Source organism: Octopus sinensis, linkage group LG24 (genome assembly GCF_006345805.1).
Source record: "Octopus sinensis linkage group LG24, ASM634580v1, whole genome shotgun sequence".
In the NCBI taxonomy this organism is placed as follows: Eukaryota; Metazoa; Mollusca; class Cephalopoda; order Octopoda; family Octopodidae; genus Octopus; species Octopus sinensis.
In genome coordinates, this window is record NC_043020.1 from 22,963,770 (window position 1) to 22,990,631 (window position 26,862).

At 38.6% G+C, this 26,862-nt stretch overlaps 1 protein-coding gene across 4 annotated transcripts in view; it reads left to right on the plus strand.

The window, feature by feature from the left end:
* The window catches only part of LOC115223764 (dnaJ homolog subfamily C member 13), a 136,684-nt gene that overhangs the window by 95,407 nt on the left and 14,415 nt on the right, over window positions 1-26,862 (plus strand). For 3 of the 4 annotated variants that reach the window (XM_029794417.2, XM_036512882.1, XM_036512881.1), the window contains exons 34-48: window positions 360-561; window positions 1,563-1,678; window positions 2,434-2,512; window positions 3,291-3,426; window positions 8,105-8,289; window positions 10,005-10,079; window positions 11,416-11,532; window positions 13,446-13,796; window positions 15,144-15,248; window positions 19,077-19,139; window positions 22,018-22,134; window positions 23,671-23,724; window positions 25,004-25,136; window positions 26,142-26,233; window positions 26,373-26,472. In XM_029794417.2, the coding sequence (XP_029650277.1) occupies window positions 360-561; window positions 1,563-1,678; window positions 2,434-2,512; window positions 3,291-3,426; window positions 8,105-8,289; window positions 10,005-10,079; window positions 11,416-11,532; window positions 13,446-13,796; window positions 15,144-15,248; window positions 19,077-19,139; window positions 22,018-22,134; window positions 23,671-23,724; window positions 25,004-25,136; window positions 26,142-26,233; window positions 26,373-26,472 (1,925 nt within the window). The remainder of the gene's footprint in view (window positions 1-359; window positions 562-1,562; window positions 1,679-2,433; window positions 2,513-3,290; window positions 3,427-8,104; window positions 8,290-10,004; window positions 10,080-11,415; window positions 11,533-13,445; window positions 13,797-15,143; window positions 15,249-19,076; window positions 19,140-22,017; window positions 22,135-23,670; window positions 23,725-25,003; window positions 25,137-26,141; window positions 26,234-26,372; window positions 26,473-26,862) is intronic. The other variant, XM_036512883.1, reaches the window with a different exon arrangement.

Here is a 26,862-nt window from a genome sequence, read left to right on the forward strand (position 1 = left end):
ATTAATTCGAAACAAGGTGAATAAACAAGCATTATATTTAATCCTTTAGCATCGGACTGACCATATCCGGCCTAAATATTCAACCAGTTTTCTGTTAAAACTAGCCAGATCTGGATTCTCTCACCTATCCCGTAAATGTCTTTCTGAGACTAAATAATCACACCATTGAAATCTCAAAGCTGCAAGATAAGCCATGATTAATTTGAAACAATATGAATAAATAAGCTTTACATTTGACAGTAATCTGAATAATCTCGAGGCAAAATGGTTAAGCTTCGGTACCAATTGATGTTATTTTGTACTTGTTTATCTAAAATTAACCTGATTTCTGCTTCTCCTCGTTCTTCTTCTTCTTTCAGACGGATGATGATTGAGAAAATTGCTTCCCACCTGGCTGATTTTAGCCCTCGACTGCAGAGTAACACTCGTGCCCTTTATCAATACTGTCCTATCCCAGTGATCAGCTACCCGCAGCTGGAAAACGAACTTTTCTGTAATATATACTACCTTAAACATCTGTGTGATACAATGAACTTCCCAGATTGGCCAATCAAAGACCCGGTAATCTATTTTTATCTATTTCATTATATCATCATCATCGTCATTGTTCAATGTCCATTTTCCATGCTGGCATGGGTTGGACGATTTCACAGGAGCCGGAAAGCTGTCCAAGTTCCATTTGTCTGTTTTGACATGGTTTCTATGGCTGGGTGCCCTTCCTAATGCTCACCACTTTATAGAGTGTCATCATCATCATTGTTTAACGTCCGCTTTCCTTGTTAGCATGGGTTGGACGATTTGACTGAGGTCTGGTCAACCAGATGGCTGCACCAGGCTCCAATCTGATCTGGCAGAGTTTCTACATCTTGATGCCCTTCCTAATGCCAACCACTCCGAGAGTGTAGTGGGTGCTTTTATGTGCCACCAGCACGAGGGCCAGTCAGGAAGTACTGGCAACGGCCACGCTCAAATGGTGCTTTTTATGTGCCACCTGCACAGGAACCAGTCCAGCGACACTGGCAACGACCTCACTCAAATGTTTTTTCATGTGCCACCGGCACAAGTGCCAGTAAGGCGATGCTGGTAATGATCACACTTGAATGGTGCTTTTTATGTGTCACCTGCACAGGAGCCAGTCCAGCGGCACTGTCAACGACCTCGCTCGAATGGATGCATTTTACGTGCCACTGGCATGGGTGTATTTATATGGCACCAGCCTGAGTATATTTTACACGACACCAACACAAGTGCATCTAACATGGTACCAGCACCAGTGCATCGAATGCGACACAGATACAAGTGCATCTTACGTGGCCCTGGCACAAGTGCATTTTACACGGCACTGACATGAGTGCATTGTATGTGACACCTGCATAAGTGCACTTTGCATGGCACCAGCCTGAGTGCATTTTACGTGGAACTGGCACTGCAGGACAAAGACCTCTCAGCTAGGAAACGGAGTGGGAGGCATGGTCGTAAAGGATATACCTGTATCTATTTATTCCTTTATTCTTTTATACATTTCAGTCCTGAGGTTCAATATCTGCCTTTCTCTATTGTAGGTACGTCTGCTGAAGGATATTTTGGATGCGTGGAAGAAGGAGGTGGAGAAGAAACCCCCTAGCATGTCCATAGAGGAAGCTTACCAAGTTTTAAACCTGAATAAAGTCCCTGCCGGGTCAGTATTTGCAGTGACTCTTCACCTACACAGCCTTTGCTTCTGTCTCTCTCTCTCTCTCAGCCTTTGTCTCTCACTTTCTCTGTAGCTTTCTTTCTTTCTTTCTCTCTCTCTCTCTCTCACATCTTCCTTTCCTTTTTGCATACATTTATATTTCATTTCTCTCTCTTTCTCACACACATATACACACATATTCTCTCTCCTCTCACCTTCTCTGTCACTCTTTTCTTCCTTCCCCCTTCTCTCTCTCTCTCCCTGTCTCACACTTTCTCACTTTTCCTCTCTCTCTCTCTCACTCCCTCTCTTGTCTCACATTTTCTCTATCACTTTTTTCTTCTCTCCTTCACACTTGTTTTCCCTCTCCCCCTCCCTGCACATATACACACTTTCTGTCTTAATCTCTTTCTCTCTATATATATATCGCTTTTTCCTCTCTTCGTTAAACTTTGCCCTCATCTCTCTCTCTCACACATACTCTCCTTTCTCTCTCTTCTCCCCCTCTCTCTCACTCATACACGAATTCTTTCACTCATTTTCTTCTTTCTTTCATTCGCTCCCTCATTCCCTCCATTTTATTCTATCCAGTCCAGCCATTCTATCATTCTCTCCATTTAATTCTTCAATTCTGTCATTCAACCACTCTCTCATTCCTTCCCTCTGTTTTACTCTGTCCAATCTAGTCATTCCATCATTCTCTCCATTTAATTCTTCCATTCTGTTATTCATTCTCTCATTCCTTCCCTCCATTTCTCTAGACACGAAGAAGCTAAAGTACGAAAGGCCTACTTTCGACTGGCCCAGAAATACCATCCTGATAAGAACCCCGATGGCAGGGTAAGCCACCTTTTGTTGTTTAAACCCTAACCCCAACCTTCATCTGGTAGACCTAGGGTCAAAGACAGTCTAACCATGTCTAACCATCCTGTCTTTTTTTTTTATGTACATGATGGCTCAGTGGTTAGAGTGTCGGGCTTACAATCATGAGGTAGTCAGTTCGAATCCTGGACCGGGCTGCGTGTTGTGTTCTTGAGCAAGACCCTTTATTTCACGTTGCACCAGTTCACTCAGCTGTAGAAATGAGTTGCAACGTCACAGATGCCAAGCTGTATCTGCCATTGCCTTTCCCTTTGATAACCTTGAGCAACCTTCCCTGGACTTGTGCCTCCGAGGGGATCTTTTGCAATCCTATGGTTATTCATGACTGAAGCACATTTTTGCTCTTTACAGTCTATCTTGGACTACATTAACCAATGTGTCCATCTGTCTTTTTTATATTTAACAAGGTCCCCAGTTCATTGCCAAGTGTCCTCTTTAAAATTTTCATTTTTCAAGGTTGCGCCCCAGTCTGGTCGCAGTCTCATGGCTGAAACAAGCCAATGATTAAAGGTAATATCAAGCTATATGTGATTTGACTTACTTTTCAGTCACATTTCCTGTAGCTTTACGTCCTGATAGCAAATCCCATCCCACAGAGGTTGATTTTGCCCTTCATCCTTGAAATAAAGTACCAGTTGAGCTCTGGGGTTGATGTAATTGATTAAACCCCCTCCCCTCAAAATTGATGGCCTTTTGTCAAAATCTGAAACCATTATTGTTGTTTTTGTTTTTGTAGGAAATGTTTGAAAAGGTCAACAAGGCTTATGAGTTTCTCTGTAGTAAAAAAAAGAAAGCTGTCCAAGGCCCTGATCCGGAGAACATCGTCCTTATTCTCAAAGCTCAATCTATTCTGTTTAACAGACACAAGAGTGGTAAGTAACAACCGTTGATCACTTTTGCCCTCCTACATCGTTTCCACACTGATTTCTTGGTTATTTGTTTTATTTGGTGTTTTTGTGTATGGTGTGTGTGTTTGTGTTTGGGGAGGAGGGTTTGTCTGAAAGAAAGGGCAGTGCTTATACTCTTTTACTCTTTTACTTGTTTCAGTCATTTGACTGCGGCCATGCTGGAACACCGCCTTTAATCGAGCAAATTGACCCCGGGACTTATTCTTTGTAAGCCCAGTACTTATTCTATCGGTCTCTTTTTGCTGAACTGCTAAGTGACGGGGACGTAAACACACCAGCATCGGTTGTCAAGCAATACTAGGGGGACAAACACAGACAAACATATACACACACATACATATAGATATATATATATAATATATATATATATATAATATTAATTAGAGGCAAAATGACTATTTTGCAAAACAAACAATGAAAGACTTAATCAATACATAAAATTTTAATAAAAAGTAAAAAAACCGCCACTACAATTGTTTCATGTCTTGAACGACAATCTTCAGGTGGATTTCCGATCTAAAATATCAATATTTTAAAATAAAAGTATAAAAAATAATTTTAAAATAATTAAAGTATCAATGAAAAAATATAAATATATAATCTATATATAATCCATATATAATCAATATATAAACTAAAATAAACCTATCAACAATTAAATATAAAACAAAATAAAAATAAACTATATATACACACATACACATATAACTAAGTATATATATAACCAAATCTAAATACATACACTAACTCACACACCTATATATATCCCTATACATACACATAAAAACGTCTAGGCAACGATAAATAAATAAAATAGCCAAATACTTCAACACAATACTTATTCATACTCCCTCACACACACATACAACCCACATTCATAAACAATATACGTATACCCGCTCACACATACATATACAAACATACAGAACTCGATATATACACCAATATATTCACACCCACATCTATACAGATAAATAAATTACGCAAACAATCACACACACACACACACACACACACATTCACATACATAAACACTCAAAAGAAAAATAAACAATTCTTTGCACGTGGTGATCGAACGTTTTTTTTTTTTAAATTGTGAATGGAATAATATATAATCAACTTAAATATACAGAATTTACTACAAATCATTAATAAACCATCATGATAAATGAAACCCATATATACATATAATGATAAAACTCCCTTTACCATACACAATTATACCTATATAGCAATCTCCATATATACATTCACACACAAAAATACATACGTAAAACACACACACACAACATATACGTATACCCCCTCACATATACATATACATACGTACTAAACTCGATATATACAATATGTTTACACCCACACTCATACAGATAAATAAATTACACAACTAAAATACGCACACACACACACACACATTCACACATACATAAACACTCAAGAAAAACAACATTACTACACATAATACGATATATAAAATACTTCATAAGTAACCAGAATATCATAAGTAACAAGATTAACATAAGGAGAAAAAAATATACATACTTTCAAATCAGTTTCAATTTATGAAGTGAAATTAAACTCTAGCCGTTAAAAACGTCAAACAAAATTACGTTACCATAGGAACCTAACATATGTATAAAAAGTATTCCCGCTCTGGAAACGAACGTCGTTTAAAATTATGAATGGAATAAATGGAATTAAAAATTATATTCGCGTGGTAAACGAACATTACTTAAAAATTATGAATGGAATAATGTAATAAAATAACAAACATCATAAATAGACATAAATTACTACAAATTCTTTAATAAAACTACCATGATAAACTAAAACTCATAAATACATATAATGATAAAACCTCCCTTTACTAAACACTATAACATACCTATATAGCAATCCCCCTAACCTATACATTCACACATAAATACACACACGTAAACCACACACCCACGACATATACAAATGCCCACCTCACTCACACATACCTATACATACGTAAAACCTCGATATATACGCCAAAATTCACTCCCACACCCATACAGATAAATAAACATATACATCCTTAAAAATGGGTGCAATCTCACGCACATCAATCATGCATGTATACAAGTGCATACACAGGCACACACTTTTACATAGCACCATGCACTCCCACATCTACACATGCACTTATACACACGCACACATACACACATACCCATGCAACATACATATTCACGGACACTCTCCTAGACATCCAAATATACGTATAAATGGCTACAAGACAATACCCAATAAACAAACTACCATGAGCAACAAACCAAGCTATAATGCATGGGGACTAAAATACTAAAAAATTCTAAATAAAATAATCATGATAAATGAAATCCATACATACAAATATAAAGATAAAACCCCTTACCAAAACACAATACACACAAATACACACACATATATACACACACCCACAAACATAACCATATACACACTCTCACAAACATATACATACGTACAAACCTCGATATATACACCAATATATTCATTCACACATTCAATAAATTATTAAATAAATACATATACAAACATAAACATATATATATAAAAAATATATATATATATATATACATTCACACATAACATCACATACACATATATATAAGAAACAGTCTTTCAAAAAAGTAAATAAATATTAATATATTTATATTTATATATGAGTGTGTACACGCAGACGGGTGCAAACACACACACATTCAAAACATTCATGTATACAAGTGCATAAATAATCCCACTCAATTACATAGCACTCATACACTCCCGCATCTACACTTGCACTTGTACACACGCACACATGCATACACACCCATACCTACATATTTACGGACAATCTCCCAAATATCTATATAAACGTGTATTATAACAGACAATACCCAAATAAAAACTGCCAATTCAACATACCAAATAGAATACAAAGGGATCGTAAACATTCACACATACATACAAAACTCAATATATACACCACTAAATACACCCAATCATCCATAAGAATATATCCTCAAATATACATATAACATATACATAATAAAAATACATAATAAAATAAAATAAATAAATAAGTAAAGAAAATAAAATAAATCTAATATAAATTATTAAAGTTTTAACGTACCATAAAATGTTATATAATAATATACATTAAAAATGAACTAATTAAAACAAAGAAATATCAATTAAAGACTAACAATAATTAAAGCCTAGACTACATAACTAAATATATATAATACTCTAAACTAAATTTAATATTAAACTAAAGTAACCTTTAATAGGGAACTATTATTGTTATTTATCATGAAACTTATTATATAGGTAAAGTAACATATGTCTACATTTTATTTTGCGCTCTTCACCTGTATTAAGTAAATTATCATACTTATAAAATAAAATTTCTTTAAACTCATTAGAGCATAAATAACAACAATTAGCTCCTATAGTATATGATTTAGTTTTACAAATTATTTCCCAAATTAAACTATAATTAATATTTTGTGATTTAAGTCTCCAAATGTACTTACTAAGTCCAGTTGAGTTGATTAAGTTTTTATTTTTAAAAGAATTCATATGTTGTGCGTTTCTTAATTTTATTTTTGAGGAAGTAGACCCTATATAAACCGCTTTTGGGTAATTATTATTCTTAAAGTTATTATCATGTAATGTAACTATACATTTATACACTACATCGTTAATATCACAATTATTATTTATTATTATTTGTGGTTTTGTCTCTAATTAATATTATATAATATTTTACTATAAAATTGGATTTAATCCTAAATCTGATTTTTTTCCCTGTAAATTTGGATTTATTCCCTAATATTTATTATATATATATATATATATATATATATATATATATATATATATATATATATATATACACACACACATATACGACAGGCTTTTTTCAGTTTCCATCTACCAAATCCACTCACAAGGCTTTGGTCGGCCCAGGGCTATAGCAGAAGACACTTGCCCAAGATGCCATGCAGTGGGAATGAACCCGGAATCATGTAGTTGGTTAGCAAGCTACTTACCACACCGCCACTTCGGCGCCTTATTTTTCTTATTCACTTTGCCATTGTTCTACCATGAGTCTACCACGACAAATTTCTTTCTTATCCATTCAAAGACTTTCACAGAAATATAGAACTGGTTCCATTTGTATTATTTTTTTTTTATTTGGTGTTTTTGTGTATGGTGTGTGTGGGGGAGGAGGGTTTGTCTGAAAGAAAGGTCAGTGTTTATCATAGCCTTTTTGCTGAATCTCTGGGATCAAAGTGAGGAGAGACAGGGAAGAAAAGGAACAGTGACTTGTAAGTTTTTGGTAAATCTCGAGTCAGCCCTGATTGACCCAAAACCATGACCAAAGTCAGTCCAACCATGACCATACAGTTTTTTTCCAGTGTGTCTGGAACCTAGAGTGACATTATCCAAAATGCATGTTTTAAGAAATTTAACCATATAAATTCATGTGATATCCCCTAATGATAAAAAGAAAAAAAAAAAAAACTTTTTAAATTATCCAATCTTATTATTAGTATTCAGTATTTGATGCATAAATATGCAAGCCAACTTTATCAAACTCTGTGATATGCATTTCTGTTTGCAGTGCTAGAACCATATAAATATGCTGGTTATCCGATGCTAATAAAAACCATTAAGATGGAAACCCAGGACGAGACCTTGTTCTCCAAATCCGCACCACTTTTGGCTGCCGCCAGTGAAACGGCTTATTACACAGTCAACTGCTCAGCTTTGAATGCGGAGGAACTTCGACGGGAAAACGGTATAGAGGTGAGCGGAGAGAGTTTTTATTTTGTCACGTTCAGTATTGTTGTTGATGTTGTTACTCAAGAAACAGGAAGAAAGAGAGAGAGTGAGAGAAAGTTGGGGGCGAAAGAATACAACAGGGTTTGCCGCCATCTCACCCCCTCTGCTGGAGCCTCGTGGAGCTTTTAGGTGTTTTCGCTCTATAAACACACTCAACGCCCGGTCTGGGAATCAAAACCGGGATCCTCCGACCGCGAGTCTGCTGCCCTAACCGCTGGGCCATTGCCCTCTCCACTTGAGCCCTTTTTAAAGCCTAGCTAGGCTCATGGGCCCGGTTTCCGGGTTTCAATGGCATATGTGATCCCCAGCTGGATGGGACGCCAGTCCATCATTGCAGCGTTACTCATTTTTGCCAGCTGAGTGGACTGGAGCAATGTGAAATGAAGTGCTTTACTCAAGAACACAACGCATCACCCAGTCCAGGAATCGAAACCACAATCTTACGATCATGATGCTGATACCCTAACCACTAAGCTATTCACCTCCACTTCCACCCTTTTAAAGCCTAGCCAGGCTCATGGGCCTGGTTTCCTGGTTTCAGTGGCGTATGTGTTCCCCAGCTGGACAGGACGCCAGTCCATCGCTGCGTTACTCATTTTTGCCAGCTGAGTGGACTGGAGCAACGTGAAATGAAGTGTTTTGCTCAAGAACACAACACGTCGCCCGGTCCAGGAATCGAAACCACAATCTCACGATCATGATGGTGACACTCTAACCACTAAGCCATGCACCTCCACTAGCCAAACTCATGGGCCCGGTTTCTATGGCATATGTGTTCCCCAGCTGGACGGGATGCTGGTCCATCGCAGCGTTACTCAATTTTGGCAGAGGAGTGGACTGAAGCAACATAAAATGAAGTGTTTTGCTCAAGAACACAACGCGTCGCCCGGTCCAGGAATCGAAACCACAATCTCACGATGCTGTCACGCTAACCACTAAGCCATGTGCCTCCACAAATCAGTAACTATACTGAGAAGTAATGTTAATGCTGATGATGATGATGATGATTGCATGGAAATTATTAAAGTTCGTTATAAAAACACAATCTTTGTTATTTGAAATATTTAACAAAACTTCATTAAAACTTGTAATCATCATTGTTTAGCGTCCGCTTTCCATGGGTTGGACGGTTCAACTGGGGTCTGGGAAGCCAGAAGGCTGCACCAGGCCCAGTCTGATCTGGCAATATTTCTGCGGCTGGATGCCCTTCCTAATGCGAACCACTCCAAGAGTGTAGTGGGTGCCTTTTACGTGCCACCGGCACAGGTACTAGACGGGGCTGGCGAACGGCCACAGTTGGATGGTGCCTTTTACGTGCCACCGGCACGGGGGCCAGGCGAGGCTGGCAACGGCCACGATCGGATGGTGCTTTTTGCGTGCCACCGGCATGGGGGGCCAGGCGAGGCTGGCAACGGCCACGATCGGATGGTGCTTTTTACATGCCACTGGCACGGGGGCCAGGTGAGGCTGGCAACGGCCACGATCGGATGGTGCTTTTTGCTGCCACCGGCACAGAGGCCCGTCGGGGCGGCGCTGGCAACGGCCACGTTCGGATGGTTTGCTCACATTCCACTGGCACTGGTATCACAGCTGCAATTTCCATTGATGTTGATCGATTTTGATTTTGATTTTGATTTCCACTTGCTTCAACGGGTCTTTTTTTTTTTTCTATCTTGCAGGCATTACAAGATGCTTTCACTCGCTGCGTTGACGTGTTGAGCCTCTCCACCACACCTGATGATGTTGCAGCTCAGGTATGTACTGTTGTTGTTGTTGTTATTTAGGCCCAGGTCATCCCTTGGGCAAAGGTGATCCCGTTATGACCTCACCATCTTTTGTTCAGGGAAACCTTTTACATACAATATATGATGTTGTGTATAAAAGGGAATTTTCCGTAAGATGCTGGAGAAAGAGAGGGGAACATCTTGTTGAAGAAGATTAATTAATTAAATTAATGACTCAAAAACAAGGTTTTGATGTTTATGAAGGAATGTGTAGCATGGTTGTTTTCATTCTTTTTCTTTTCTTCTTTCACTTTGTTTTTTACTTTTTTCTTTCTTTTTTCATTTCTCTTTTCTTTTTCTTTTCCCTTTTCTTTCTTTTCCTTTTCTTTTCTTTTTCTCTTTTCTTTTCTTTCTCTTCTTTTTCTTTTCTTTCTTTTCCTTTTCTTTTTCTTTTCTTCTTTTCTTTTTCTTTTTCTTTTTCTTTTTTTCCTTTTCTTTTTCTTTTCTTCTTTTTCTTTTCTTTCTTTTTCTTTCTTTTCCCTTTTCTCTCTCTCTTCCTTTTTCTTTTCTTTTTCTTTTTCTTTTTCTTTCTTTTCCTTTTCTTTTCTTTTTCTTTTCTTTCTCTTCTTTTTCTTTTCTTTCTTTTCTTTTTCTTTTTCTTTCTTTTTCTTTCCTTTTTCTTTTTCTCTTCCTTTTTCTTTCTTTTCCCTTCTTATTTTCTCTTTTCTTTTCATTTTTCTTTCCTTTCCCTTTTCTTTCTTTTCACTTTTCTTTCTCTTCTTTTTCTTTCTTTTCCTTTTCTTTTTCCTTTTTCTTTCCTTTTTCTTTCTTTTCCCTTTTCTTTCTTTTTCTTTCTTTTCCCTTTTCTTTCTTTTTCCTTTTCCTTCTCTTCCTTTTCCTTCTCTTCCTTTTTCTTTTTCCTTTTTCCTTTTTCTTTTTCTCTTCCTTTTTCTTTCTATTCCTTCCCCCCCTCTCCCCACCTCTCTCTTACCAACCTAGTCTATGAGTCTGTGATTCTTTCTTGGTGGATACCAAAGAACTAGTCTTGACGATGTTGCCCCAATGCTGCATTAGTCACGACCAACGATGTGTCTACCCTGCACCCTGCGCCTGAATGGAACACCCACATAAGTGTGACATGGAGTTCAACCCTGCCAAGGGTTGTACTGAGTACCCTAAACCAGGACCTCATAGCAGGGCCATTTCTGTTCTACATGAGCAGAAATGAGTGCACCACTTTCGACCTGTTACAAATAGAGAACACGATGATGATTCTAATAGTTTATATTCTGAAATATCTTCAAAACAAACAAACCACTAATTAACCATGTTAATTTTTTTCTCCCTCCTGCTTTTCTTTAACCAGGTTTGCATGCATGTTACCCAGTGTTACTCGGTGGCTTCGCAGTTTGAAGGATGTCGTGAGAAGATACAAGAAATGGCATCTATTATCCGGGATCTTACAAAGATACTTTTCTACAAGGTAAGACATTCTTTAATAATAATCTGTTCCCTTATTGTTCCTTCTTGCTGGTTTCAGTCGGTAGAAGGGTGACCATGATGTTGCACCACCTTCAAGGGTTTTTGGTCAGTTTCATCAGCCCCCTCCTCCATCTCTTTATCTGGGTCTTTTATATTGGTCCAGCGCCGCCTTGACTGGCTTCCGTGCCGGTGGCATGTAAAATGCACCAATCCGATCGTGACCGTTGCCAGCCTCGCCTGGCACCTGTGCCGGTGGCACGTAAAAAGCAGCCACTACACTCACAGAGTGGTTGGCGCTAGGAAGGGCATCCAGCTGTAGAAACACTGCCAGATCAGACTAGAGCCTGGTGCAGCCTTCTGGCTTCCCAGATCACCGGTCGAACCGTCCAACCCATGCTAGCATGGAGAACGGACGTTAAACGATGCGATGGATGGATGGACACAGTCAACTTTGGTAGAATTCACTGTTTCTGCTGATACGAACAGCAGGAAAGAGTCAAATACCAGGAATTGGCTTGAGAAATACAAAGACTACAGAGGATCTCTGCAGAAATAATTCCGGTTGTTACAAATGCTGTCGGTACTTTTACCAACGGACTTGGTAGTTTCCCTTTTGAGGTTGGTGTAACTATGAAAGTTGCAATGATACAGGAATCTTAGGAATAAGAACCCAGGTTCGAAATTTCTCCAAGACACCTGATGAAGGCTGGAGGGTATATCAGCCGAAATGTTGTGTTAGCAACAAACAAGATGAGGACAAATATCCGTCGAACGTAAAATAAGGTAAATAATAAACCTCCAGCCTGTTGCTAATTTGGGACCCTAGTCTGTGCATGAGTATAGCTTCTTTAATTCTTAGATTACCCAAATTTCTTTCATTGGCCTCAATTGTGACTGTTATGCTTTTGTCGGTGTTCCGGCATCTGTCTAGATGTTTTTTGAAGGAGGAGGCTCTCGTGTTCAGATGTTGTTTGATGTGACTCCATCAATTCCTCGGGATATCTGAAATATCATATCAAACTATGGATGATTAAATTACAACAGTTATTATAGTCCTTTGTTTGTATTATTGTGCATTGTTGTGTCAGTCTAAACCAGTGCTTTTCAACTTTTTTGCTGGAGCGGAACCCCAAGGAAACATTCCATTGGCTCGAGGAACCCCTGTGCAATAATTTAATAGTCTTATGCACACATATCTGCACAGGAGAATTAAAAATTACTGCCGATTTTAGCAGTTTTGTAACTTCTTGCAGAACCCTTGGACTGTACTGGCGGAACCCTGGTTGGAAACCACTGTATTAATGTGTGTGTCTGTATGTCTTTGCATTGATTTAGATATAACAGTGCTTTTCAAACTTTTTGCTGGAGCGGAACCCCAAGGAAACATTCCACTGGCTCGAGGAACCCCTGTGCAATAATTTAATAGTCTTATGCACACATATCTGCACAGGAGAATTAAAAATTACTGCCGATTTTAGCAGTTTTGTAACTTCTTGCAGAACCCTTGGACTGTACTGGCGGAACCCTGGTTGGAAACCACTGTATTAATGTGTGTGTCTGTATGTCTTTGCATTGATTTAGATATAACAGTGCTTTTCAAACTTTTTGCTGGAGCGGAACCCCAAGGAAACATTCCACTGGCTCGAGGAACCCCTGTGCAATAATTTAATAGTCTTATGCACACATATCTGCACAGGAGAATTAAAAATTACTGTCGATTTTAGCAGTTTTGTAACTTCCTGCGGAACCCTTGGACTGTACTGGCAGAACCCTAAGGTTCCGTGGAACCCTGGTTGAAAACCACTGGTCTAAACATTTTATTCTTTACAAACAATATACAATGCTTCAAGCAAATTACAATAGTCTCCTAATTTCTTAAATCAATTGACTTATCTCTCTCTCTTTCTCTCTCAGAATTTACAGAAGCTGTGTTCTGAAGTTGCCGCCTGCATTAGTGCATTCTGCATTGACTACTGGTTGCAGACACATCTTTACCAGGCAGGTGTGATTTGGCCACTGCTACTGTACATGTTCCAGTATGACTACACTTTGGAAGAGAGCGGCGTGGAGAAGAACAAGAACTCCAATCAACAGGAGGAGTCGAACCAGTTGGCGTGCCTGTGTGTGGTAGCATGTGCCCGGCTAGCGGGCTACAATAGTACCGCAGACGGCTCGTGTCCCGACAACCCGGCTGTGAAGAAGTCCTTGTGTGCCATGCTGACTCCATATCTGTCCAGGAAGTTGGCCAATGAAAATCCATTCGAAGTAAGTAGAATTATTGTAAAGACGCAATTCTTGGGTGCTGCTTTGTAATGTTGACCAAAAATCTTACCATTCTGTCTTCTGTGAGATTATCTTGTACTGTACCATCTAAAGACTGAGGGGATCTTTTCGGTTTGAACGGCAGTTTTTTCTAGCGGTGTCATATGAAATTGTCACCCATAATTATGAACCTAGTATCGATCTATTGCATTTCAATTTGTTTTAGGGTTAGGGTTGGTTAGGGGTCGGGGGAAGGGTATCTTTTTTTCTTTACAAATGTAAATAAACCCAATCTGTTTCTTAAACGAGGGACATATTCATACGGCACATAATGTTTTTTTTACCTCAATAGATGTCATTGATTGGTTGAAATTGCAGAAATTGAAGAAAAACAACTACAAATATCTTACAAACAATAGAATTTTCTCAATAAAGCCAAGAGAAAAAGATGTTTTTTATAAACACATTCTACCAGTATACGAAGTTTAAAATTTTTTAGTTACCTAGAAATTATGTTAAAAACTGCCGTTCAAACCGAAAAGATATGACTGAGGATATTTCGAGGGCGATTGAAGCTGCTATTGTTTTTGTTAAGCAACAAGAAGGGTAAGGGTGATTAGGTGATGGTCTAGGGCTTATTGGTGGGAGACCCAGACCTTGGAAAAAAAAAAGACTTTGGTTGTCTTGTAGTTGAGGGCTCTTCATTGATGCCCGACACCACTGGGAGGTGGCCCTCGAAGTCGCTGGAAATGGAGATCTCCAGGTCCAAATTCTTCAACAGCGATTGAAGCTGCTGTTTTTAACAGGTCAAGTAGTAATATAGTGATCCTGTGTCTGTCTCGCCCTTTTGCAGTGTGTGTTTGTGTATATATATGTATGTATATGTTTGTCTGTGTGTGTGTCTATGTATGTGTAAATATGTATGTATGTAGGTGCATGGCTCAGTGGTTAGAGTGTCGAGCTTACAATTGTGAGGTTGTGAGTTCGAATCCCGGACCAGGCTATGTGTTGTGTTCTTGAGCAAGACACTCACCTGTAGAAATGTGTTGCGACGTCAGAGGTGCCAAGCTGTATCGGCACCTTTGCCTTTCCCTTGGATAACATCGGTGGCATAGAGAGGGGAGGCCAGTATGAATGGACAACTGCTGGTCTTCCATAAACAACCTTGCCCGGACTCGTGCCTAGGAGGGTAACTTTCTAGGTGCAACCCATGGTCAGTCATTACCAAAGGGGGTCTCAGCTGCATATGTATTTATTTGTGTATATGTGTACATGGACACACAGACATGTGCACACATACAGATGTATAACTGCTGTTATAGTTAATATTTTCCATGTTCTCTTTGTCAGCTTCTAAAGTTGTTGAACAGTAATACAGAGAACCCTTACCTAATATGGAATAATTCCACACGGACACAACTCACAGAGTATTTGATTGATCAGCAACTGAAGAAGGTAAGTAGACATGTGTATGTATGTATGTATATAAAAGTATGTATGTCAGTTTGTATATGTATGTATATGTATATATATATATATATATATCTATCTATATATATATATATATATATATATATATATATATATATAGATACATGTGTGCGACATAGTGATCTCATATCAAGATAAACAGCACATGACCTTGCAGGTGGGGCCCAGTTAGAATTTTCTTCAGGTTGAGTAGCCCATCCCGCTCAAAAGGTCCCTGAATAAGGGTTGTTTAAGGATGTTGAAAGAACCACCCATGTTTCCAGAGGTGAATTATTCAAACCCCAAAGAATCCCTCTCAACACATGGCTATGATGCTCCCCCACTACTTCTGCTCGTGATCAGAGATGCACATATCGTCAGCCACTAAGGGACATGCTCAACTGGTTAAGGTCAAACAACTGACTAGCAAATCTGTGGTATTGAGCAGAATATTTGCTGTAGCCCATCTTTTATACCAAGACAAAACAATGTACATGATAACACTTCCAATCAGATAAGATCAGGAGCCATGAGAGCCACTGCCTGGTACTGCATCAGGGCATTTATTATTATTATTGTTATCATTATGCTTTGTGGCATTTCTTACAGCATTACGTTGTGAGTTCAAATTCTGCTCAGGTCGACTTTGCCTTTTGTCCTTTTGGGGTTAATAAAATAAGTACCAGTTGAGCACTGGGGTCAATGTGATTGACTTACCCACTCCCTTAAAATTTTTGGCCTTCGGGCAAAATTTGAAAACCAGCATTAAGGTGGTGAGCTGGCAGAATCATTAGCATGGAGGGCAAAATGCTGATCAACATTTTGTGCATGCTCATGTTCTGAGTTCAAATTCTGCCGAGGTCGACTTTGCCTTTCATCCTTTCGGGGTTGATAAATTAGTACCATTGAAACAGTGGGGTCGATGTAATCGACTTGTCCCTTCCCCACAAATTCCAGGCTTTGTGCCTTCAGTAAAAAGGATTATTGTTATTATTAAGGCGATGAGCTGGCAGAATTGTTAGCACCTGGGTGAAAAGCTTAGCGGTATTTCATCTGTCTTTACATTCTGAGTTCAAATTCCGCTGTGCTCCACTTTGCCTTTCATCCTTTCAGGGTTGATGAATTAAGTACCATTGAAACATTGTGGGCGATGTAATTGACTAGTCCCCACACCCAAAATTTCGGTCCTTGTACTTTTAGTATAAAAAATTATTATTATTATAATTAAATCAGCAAGCTGGCAGAATTGTTAGGACATCAGGAAAAATACTTGGTGGAATTTTTTCCAAGTCTTTACATTGTGAGTTTAAATCCCGTCAATATCAACTTAGCCTCTCATTCTCTCTTTTTTTTCTTGGTGGTAATGTGGGTGAGAAAATAATGTACTTGTCATTTACTGGGGCAGAGTAAATATAACCCCTCCCCTCAAATTTCTGGCTTTGTGCCATAACTAAAGAGAACCATTATAGCTATTTTCAATAAGTTTTCTGCCTAGGGCTCCAAGTTCAATTCCATGTCTCCTGACTACAGAATAATTTTTCTCTTTGTGTGTGTTTTCCTGCATTTTGTGTTTCCATTCTACAGTTTGGTGGTTATTTTAAATTGTCCCCTCTCAAAAGAAGCTTCTGTATGGACTGTTCTCTACATAATAACGTCAGCGCTTCTATATGTCCTAAGCACTGTACAGGGAGAGGGTTGTGCTGTTGCAGTGTATATAGAGATGTTGTATATATATGCAGTTGTATTGTGTGTTTGCATATGTATATATAGAGGTGTATATGTCCTGTGGTATTTTATTTATATATGCACAGATGTTATACATGTTGTGTAGTATTGATGTAGATAGAGCTGTATATATCCTATTATTTTTATGTATGGGTGTGAGATGTACATATATATGTGTGTGTGTGTGTGTGTGTATATATATATATATATTTATTTATTTATTTTCTCTCTCTGTTTATTTCTGTGTTCCTTTCTGTTGAAGAGCGTAGGCTCGAAACATAAAGGATTTTCTCACATCCCGAGCGTTAAACTAATACATCTGTTTGCTCTTTACACACCTGTCTTTGTCTTTTGTTTTGTTTGTTTTTCTTTTGTAAGTTCCAATGATATATATATATATATATATATATATATATATTATATATATATTTATATGATGATAATATATTGAGAAAGAGAGTGATGTTATATGTCATGTAGTAATATATATATACACAGAGCGTTGTATATGTCCTGTAGTATTGTATATATGTATATAGAAATGTTATAATGTTCTGTATTATTGTTTCTGTGTGTGTATATAATATATATGTGTGTGTTTTTGTGTGTGCATATATATATATATATGTTTGGTTGTCCAGAAAGCTCAGTAATATATAAGGAGACTGTTCTTTGTTATATATATGCAATTCCATGAGATATTTTGTCATTTATGTTTGTTTTTTTTTTAGTTTTTTCTGTCACTAATATCCTTGGGCAGTTTTAGTTTTGCTGCTCATCCTCCCAAGAATGATTGAATTAATTACTAATTAATTACAAGAGTTAACCGAATTAACTGTTGCCTGTTCCTGAGTTGCTCTCTGTTAGAAATCCTTGTTTGTGTTCGTTCATTTTCCATTCACCCGACTTCTTTCTATGTATCTTTCCTTTGTTGACCATCTATGTCACAGAGTTGGGGTCTCTGTAGCTGACCAACTGAAACTGGGCATCTGCAAAGCCCTTTTCTGCTCACCTTATATATGAAGGAGTGCCAAAAAGTTTCTGGATTTGGGTAGAAAAAAAATACAGGAGGACCAGTTAATTATGATTTTATTCAACATAGCCTCCTCTCAGTTTCACACATTTATTGCAGTGGTCCTTCAGGTTTTCTAAGCCCTGTAAAAGAACTCGGAAGGTTGGGCCTCCAAACTGGCCTTTCACGATGCCCTTAAAGCCAGGTACTTGTCAGCTCCCTCTTGTATGTTCTGTTCTGTGACCTTGATGAATCAATTCTTCTTGTCTTGAGACAGCATTCACCCAGGGTGGGTTGAGCTGGCTTCATTCATCCTCAATGCTGCATCTCTCACAAACGCCGACCAGGCCTGGCGATTTGAGGCTTATGACCGCACGATCTCCAACCACTCCTTATTCCAGCGGCGAACGCTGTAGACATGGGGCCTAGGTTGGGTTCCAGATCAGCCTTGACTGTCATCAGTCAGGTTTTTCGTTTGTCCACCACATCGCTTTCGCTATACTACCACCACTACTAGAACTACTGTTACAGGTGCCATTGGTACCTCCACATCATCTACTACTCAGATATCATTACCATACCAAAACCACCACCACCACCTCCTGTATTAAGACTGCTACCACAACTATCAACCACTACTACTACTACAATTACTTTCACATTTGCAAGCACTATTACTAGTTACTATTTAGAGCTACCACCACCACCACCTGTACTGCAACATTTAGTTTACTGTTACTACATCTGTTCCTACTACTGCCTCTACTACTACCACCACCACTACCACCACTACTACTACTACTACAATAACTACTACTACTACTACCACCACCACTACCACCATTAGAACTATCACTACTATCAAACACTACTACTACTACTACTATCACTACTACCACCACTACCAGTATCAGAACTCCCATCACTACTATGAAATACTACTACCACTACTACTACCACTACTACTACTACTACTACTACTACTACTACTCACACTGCTGCTGCAGAACTTATCTCAGTGAGTTTGTTGAAGAATATTAATTTATATTAAAATCCGAGTTTTGCCATTTTTCCAGAAATTGTTTCTAGACGCTTCAACATGCCTCAGAGACAACAGCTTTCTACAAATTGGTGAGATGGTGCGTAACGACTGTATATTAAAATTAGGCACTCTGCATGTAAACCAGTGTGCATCCGTTTTAACCATAACTGCATCTCTGTGCATCTGTTTAAATTTTTTTTCTCTTTTTTTTTTTTTTTTTTGCTGCATTCCATAACGTTTCCTCTCAGCAATAACAAAATTGATTCAGTAATTTTTCCAACTAACGATGATTCTTTGAAATCTACCTTGTTTGTGTTTTGCCGTCGTCCTTTGTCGTCTGCTTGCGTCAGTCATTGGGTTTACGACCTTGCTGGAGCACCACCTCGATGGGTTTTCAGTTGAACAAGCCAATCCCTGCTCTTGTCTTTTTGTAAGCCTGTGCTATTGATTCTATCAGTTTCTTTTGCCAGACTGGTGAATTACGGGGATGTAAACGAACCAGCACTGGTCAGCAAGGAATGATGGAGAAGGCCACCATAGAGTATATGTGTGTGTATATATATATATATATGTATATATATAAGAAATTAAAAAAGGAAAATACGCACACTTACATGGTTTTAATATAATTTTTAATATATCGACCGGTTTCGCTATCGCTATTCATGATATAATGTTTAATTTATATGAATATATATTTTTTCTTAAGAAGAAATTTGGTCCATGTATATATATATATACATATATATATAGTGAAGGCATGTGGCAAAGTGGTTAGGCAGTTAGACTCACGATTGCTAGATTGTGAGTTCAATTCCTTGACTGGGCGGCGCTTGTGTTCTTGAGCAAAACTCTTCATTTCACATTGCTCTACCCCCCCTCCCCGATCAGTGGGGATTGTTGGCATGCTTGCCTAGCCAACGGGGTGGTGTTATTTGAAGGCTAAAACAATACAAAAGCGCATTGTGACCAGCGATGTGTAATGATATCTAATAGCCTAGTCAGTCGTGTAATCATGTGGATACATATATAACTGGGTGGTAAGAAGTTTGCTTGCTAATCATGTGGTGTGACACTTCAATGAAAAACTACTGTTTCTGTGTTGCAAGTACTTTTTTTGAAAATTATCCAAAATTATTAAGGATTTCTTGTGAAATAACTTTGCCGTTAATTTAGTTAGTGTTTGAAGCAAAATTAAGTGAAATGCTCTTAAGATATATGGTGGAAGGTTTTAATTTGAAGGTGGATCTTTTAAAACAAAAGGTCCTGGGCCAGATGTGATGTCATTTGGTCTCGAAAAGAGTCAACTTTGCATTCTATTTACACACCTCATCTGTTGAATCGTTAATACGTCACCTGGCGTGTAGAGTCTATTAACGTTTTACTCTCTCTTTCTCTCTCTCTCTCTCTCTCTCTCTCTCTCTCTTTCTCTCTCTTTCCTCCTTATTCTTGTGTGTTTTTTGCTGTCTGTCTATCTATATGCTTGTCTCTATCTGTCTCTCTGTCTCTTTGCTTGTGTGTCTCCTGTCTGTCTGTCTCATTTTATCTCTCATTCTCTCCCTCCCCCCTCTCTATGTCTGTCTCTGTCTCTCTTCCCTTTGCTTGTATGTCTCCTGTCTGACTGTCTCATTTTATCTCTCATTCTCTCCCTCCCCCCTCTCTATGTCTGTCTCTGTCTCGTCTTCTGTCTGTCTTTCTCACTTTTTGTTTTGATATATGTATCTCTCTCCCCCTCTCTCTCTCTCCCCCTCTCTCTCTGCCCATCTGCTTGCCTGTCAGTCTCACACATTACCATGCCTATGTTATGAACTTTGTTATTTTCATTCTCTGATTGTGTTGCTTGGTTTATCTGTGATAGGGGTCTGGATGGGCATGGCATTGGTTGGGTGGGCGTGACATTGGTTGGGTGGTGTGGCATTGTTTGGGTGGGCGTGGCATTGGTTGGGTGGTGTGGCATTGGTTGGGTGGGCGTGGCATTGGTTGGGTGGGTGTGACTTTGGTTGAGTGGGTGTGGCATTGACTGGGTGTTGGCGATGTTAGCCTGGCAGGTGTGGTGTCATTCAGGCAGGTGTGGGGTTGACTAGGTGGGTGCAGCATTGACTTAGCAGCTGTGGTGTTGGCCTGCTGGTGTACAATCGGTCAGGCAGGTGTGGGGTTGATCAGGTGGATGTACCATTGGCTGGGTGAATGTAGCATTGGCCAGGCAAGTGTGGAGGATTGACCAGGTGGGTCCAGCGTCAGCTGGGCAGGTGTAGTGTTGGTCAGGTGGATCTGGTGTTATTCCATTAACTCCTTAAATTTGTGTTTATTACTTCAAATTGTCTGGGGGAGCGAAGTTTGGTCACTGGAAATGATGTAGAAGCCCATTGTGACTATGTGTATATATGTGTTGTTCATGTATAACCACAAAAAAATATAGCACCAAAGACAAACTGGTAAACGAGAATATTCCCACCACTTCCGTAAACACCCTGTGCCAGTTCTTCCTCCCAAATTATACGGACAATCCCTTGTGTTCTTATTATAAATACAGTGAACCCCAGTGACTATCACTGTAGATCTGGTAATGACCAAATGGATATAATTCAAGGCCTGTAGAATGGAGTCAAGGCACAGCTCTTGGTCCTATACAAGGTTTTGGAGGTTGATGGGGGAAGCAGGCAGTGATATTTAGTTACCACTCTATTGGGGGTGACTGTGGTGGTGGGAATAGTAATAATAGTAGTAGTGGTGGTGATGGTGGTGGTGGTAGTAGTAGTAGTAGTAGTAGTAGTAGTAGTAGTGATTGTAGTAGTAGTAGTAATGGTGGTGGTGATGGTAGTAGTAATGGTGGTGGTGATGGTAGTAGTAGTAGTAGTAATGGTGGTGGTGTTGGTAGTAGTAGTAGTAGTAAGAGTGGTTGTGATGGTATGTGTGCTGGTATGGTGTGTTACAGAAAAAAAACGCTAAATGTCTGAATTTCTCATTTCTTCCAGGGAGATTGTGATCCTGACTATGGTGCTAAGTTTGTATTCAAGGATCATGAGAAGGAACTGGTTGTTGGCGAAATCTTTGTGCGTGTCTACAATGAGCAGCCCGCTTTTGTACTTGAGGTACGTGCAGTTTCAAATCTCGTGTACCTCTCCTCCATATTTTTTTTTATTAAAAAAAAAAAGAGCTGCATCAAATATGATATCTTTATATATAAAACTGATGTTGTGTGAGAGTCTGTCTCCTCCGATTTAGATTCATAACTACTCCCACATTTTGCAGTGCAGTTTAACCAAAAGCGGGTATCTTATAGTCGTGATTCATATCGAGCCCTTCTGGGTATTAGCGCGCGTCTACGATGAGTCTACGATTTAAAAAAAAATTTACCATCATATTTTCGTTTCTTTATGCATTTTTTGCTCGGTTTATATAAGGGAAGTAACTCTCTAAAAATGCTTATATAGTTATTTCCCTTACAAATCCGAGCAACGCCGGGCGATACTGCTAGTTAATAATAAATCTCTGAATGAGATGTAAACAGTAACTGCATGACAATGCCCTTATGGTATTTGCAAAGAGAGGTCACCCTTCCCTAGTCAACCTAAGTGATACGCACAGACTGCAGTTTCTAGGTATTTGCCTGTCTTCAGCGTACGGCAATCACTGGTTTTCGATGAAGGGAGTCCGTTTGCAAATCATTATATATCGTTTTTCCTGTAACTTTTCGTCACTCATTTTGAAAAACTGTCTGCAAGCTACAGTAACACCCACCCTTAGTGGTTAGCCATATTGAGATGGCTAGTATACCTTACAAATATGATATTGTTATTAAGATAACGAGCTGGCAGAATCGTTAGCACACCGGGCAAAATGCTTAGCGGCGTTTTGTCTAGCTTTACGTTCTGAGTTCAAATTACTAGTCAAGCACTAAGGGTTGACATAATCAGCATCATCATCATTGTTAGTCCGTGGTCGAGACAACAGAATTTACTATGCTACGCCAGACTTCACGGTCCATCATAGCATTACGGAGGTCCTGTTGCTGGATGCCTGTATCCCTGGAGTTTACATCAGAGTAGGAGAGTGTGCACCCTCTGGTATTGTGAGTAGATGGCTTCCAGAGGAGAAGAGCAGAAATTACCTCATTTTCAGCTCTACAACAATGTCCAGCAAACTGGACTCTTCTACCTTTCACAAGAGATGATACAGGTGGTAGTTTCCCATATATTTGTACTTTGGTTGGATGACGCTTCCACAAGAGATTTTGAGCTCTCATAAGGAGGCGAGTGTAAGTTCCATCCAACCGCCTCTCAAGCTTCTTTGATGACGTCCAGGTTTCTGAGCCATGTAGTAGAATTGTGGCTTTGAAGATTTTAAGTTTGAAATCTCTACTTAGATTTGATGACCAGATCTTATGCATATCATATAGCTAGTTGACATAATAGACTAGCTATAATATAAAGGATTAGGACGGTGAGCTGCCGGAACCATTAGCACACCGAACAAAATGCTGAACGGCATTTTGCCCATCTGCGTATTCTGAGTTCAAATTCCGCTGAGGTCGACTTTGCCTTTCATCACACACACACACATATATATACACACACACACTGAACATGATCTGACCTTTAGATTAACTCTTTCTTTTCTTTTTCCAGAACCCCAAAGGTTTTACAATTGACCTTTTAGACTTCCTTGGTTCTGAAGCTCAGGTAAATATATTATTATTTTTATGTATTTTCTTATAATCACCTGTTATTATAACAGCCAGGTATGGCTGCACAGTAAAAAGTTTGCTTCTCAACCCCTATGTGGCGCCTTGGGCAAAGGATTTCTATATAAGATGGGCTACAACAGATATTCTGCTCAATACCACAGATTTGCTTGTCAATTGTTTGACCACAACTAATTGAGCATGTCCCTTACTTCTGATCACTAGCAGAAGTGGTGGGGGAGCATCATAGCCATGTGTTCAGAGGAATTCTTTGGGGTTTGGATAAGTCACATCTGGAAACATAGGTGCTTTGTTCAACATCCTTAAACAACCCTTATTCAGGTACCTTTTGAGCGGGATGGGCTACTCGACCTGAAGAAAATTCTAACTGGATCCCTACCTGCAATGTCATGCGCTATTTATCTTGATATGAGATCACTATATCGGGCACATATGGTTGTGATGCATGTGGCTGATGTACCCTTATCAGGCGGGTAGCCATGATGGGTATACTGGGCTTCATATATTTTACCCCAGTGTCACTTTGATGACATGCACTGCTCTCTCACTCAATAATAATAGTAATAATAATAATAATAATAATAATAATAATAAGACCTGGAAATAGAAGTAACTTGAATGTGGAATCTAAAAGCAGAAACAATTTCTATCATCGTGGGTGCATTAGGTATGATAAAAAAATATTCAGACAAATACATAACAAAAACACCAGGACTTACAAACACATATAACATACAGAAAATTGCACTACTGGGCACTGCACACATCCTATGCAGAACACTTTCAATACAGTAAACATCAGAGCATCACAACAAATCACAGCACATACCCAAGGCACACAGAGCTGCGCTCGGTAGTGAAGTGAAAGCACGCTATAAAAATAAAACTACTGAATAATAATAATAATAACAATAATAACAATAATAATAATAATAATAATAATAACAACAATAATAATAACAGCAACAGCAACAACAATAATAATAATAATAACAATAATAACAGCAACAACAACAATAATAATAATAACAGCAACAACAACAACAACAATAATAATAATAACAGCAACAACAACAACAATAATAATAATAATAACAACAGCAACAACAACAACAACAACAATAATAATAATAACAACAGCAACAACAACAACAACATAATAATAATAATAACAACAATAATTTACATAACTAACATATGCTGCAGTTGTGTTTTCCAATGTTTAATACCATTTCAATGGTTTTGTTTTTTTTCAGTATCTGTACTCTTTGATGGCTCTTCAGCAACAAAACCGTAACTTTGGCAGTGGACAGGGAAGTACGAGTGACCGATTAAAGAATGTTGAAATGGCCCTGGAAGCTTTGAGAAATGTGATAAAAAATAATCCTGGTTAGTAGAGATGAAGATAATTCCATTCCTGCATTGTTTGTCTTTAGACTTAAAGTTTTGTTTTGATTCGTTTCTGAGTTTTGGTCTCTGATGATCGGAATGTGTTATGACTGTGGCCAAGAGGTTTGTTTTGTAACCATGTAGGTCCTGGGTTCAATTCCTCTGTGCGGTACCTAGGGCAAATCTATTCTATCATATCCTTGTAATTGATCAATGCTTGATAAGTCTGTGAAGTGGAATTTGGTTGACGGAAACTGTGCCGAAGCTTGTCAAAGGTATATTTATTTATTTATGTATATGCAGAAGTGACTGTAGTAAGAAGTTTGCTCCCTAACCACATGGTTCCGGGTTCAGTCCTACTGCGTGGTACCTTGGGCAAGTGTATTCTGTTATTGCCTCAGGCTGACCAAAGCCTTGCGAGTGGATTTGATGGGAGGAAACTGTGCCGAAGCTTGTCAAAGTTATATATATGTTTATGTATATGCAGAAGTGGCTGTGATAAGAAGTTTGCTTCCTAACCACATGGGTCTGGGTTCAGTCCTACTGTGTGGTACCTTGGGCAAAGGCATTCTGTTATTGCCTTAGACTGACCAAAGCTTTGCGAGTGGATTTGGTGGAAGGAAACTGAAAGAAGCAAGTACCAGAAGTCATGACCATTTCGGACAGTTACACTTGAGATGGTTTGATCTGGTTGTCCCCAAAAAAATCTAAGCTAAGAGCATTAGACCCCTTTGTAAGAAAGCTAGCAAATGTGTACTAACTTAAAAGACGGAGAACATGGTACAGAATTACGAATGCAAACAAGAAATAACAACAAATAAAAGACCTGCATCTTAGATCTTGAGGAGAAACTTTTCTGAGACAGATCTGTGTTGTTAACACGGCATACAAAGACCTTTCCTCCGCGACCAGGAAATTAATTTTTTTCTTTTTTTTCTGTAAAATATCTTGAAACTAAAATGACCGATTTTCATCCTTTTCTTTTTCCATCCTTTTCTATTTCAGGTGTTGAAATTCAGTGTATTGGACATTTTAAATTGTTGTTCTCCCTGCTGCGACTTGAGAACTGTGCTAAACTACAGCAGTGTACACTTGAGGTCAGTCTGGAGCAGAGCTCTTCATATTTATATTTCATGTATGTTTATCAGGAAACATCTGTGTCAGACTTTTAACATCCAGGATCATTCCACTTAATTATTATTATTATTATCATTTTTTTTTTCTTTTTCCATACAGGTGATCAACAGTGTGACTTCCAACCAGGAATGTGTGAATGATATTGCAGCTTCTGAGATCCTCTCCTATCTCTTACTTGCCATTCAGGGATTACCTCAATGTAAGCTCATTATTTCCTCAACTCAGCTTCAGCCCACCATCTTCTTAGAGTTTAAATGTACTAGTCATATGCTGGGGGTCAATGATATCAACTGTTCATCCTTCCTCCTTCAAATTTCTGGTCTTGTAACCCCACCCACTTTTATTTTTAGAAACCATTATTGCCTAATGGCAGCATAGGATCTAATCCCTCCACTTTATTCATCTTCTAAAAATAGAAGCCTAGCTAATCCTTCCTTAGATTAAATAAGAAAAGCATTAACCTTCATTTACATTACAAAAAAAATTTAAAAAAAGAAATTATTTAATCCCTTTTACATTAAAAATACAAAACTAAACCCTCTCTTATTTTTTATCTTTTACTTGCCTCAGTCATTAGACTGTGGCCATG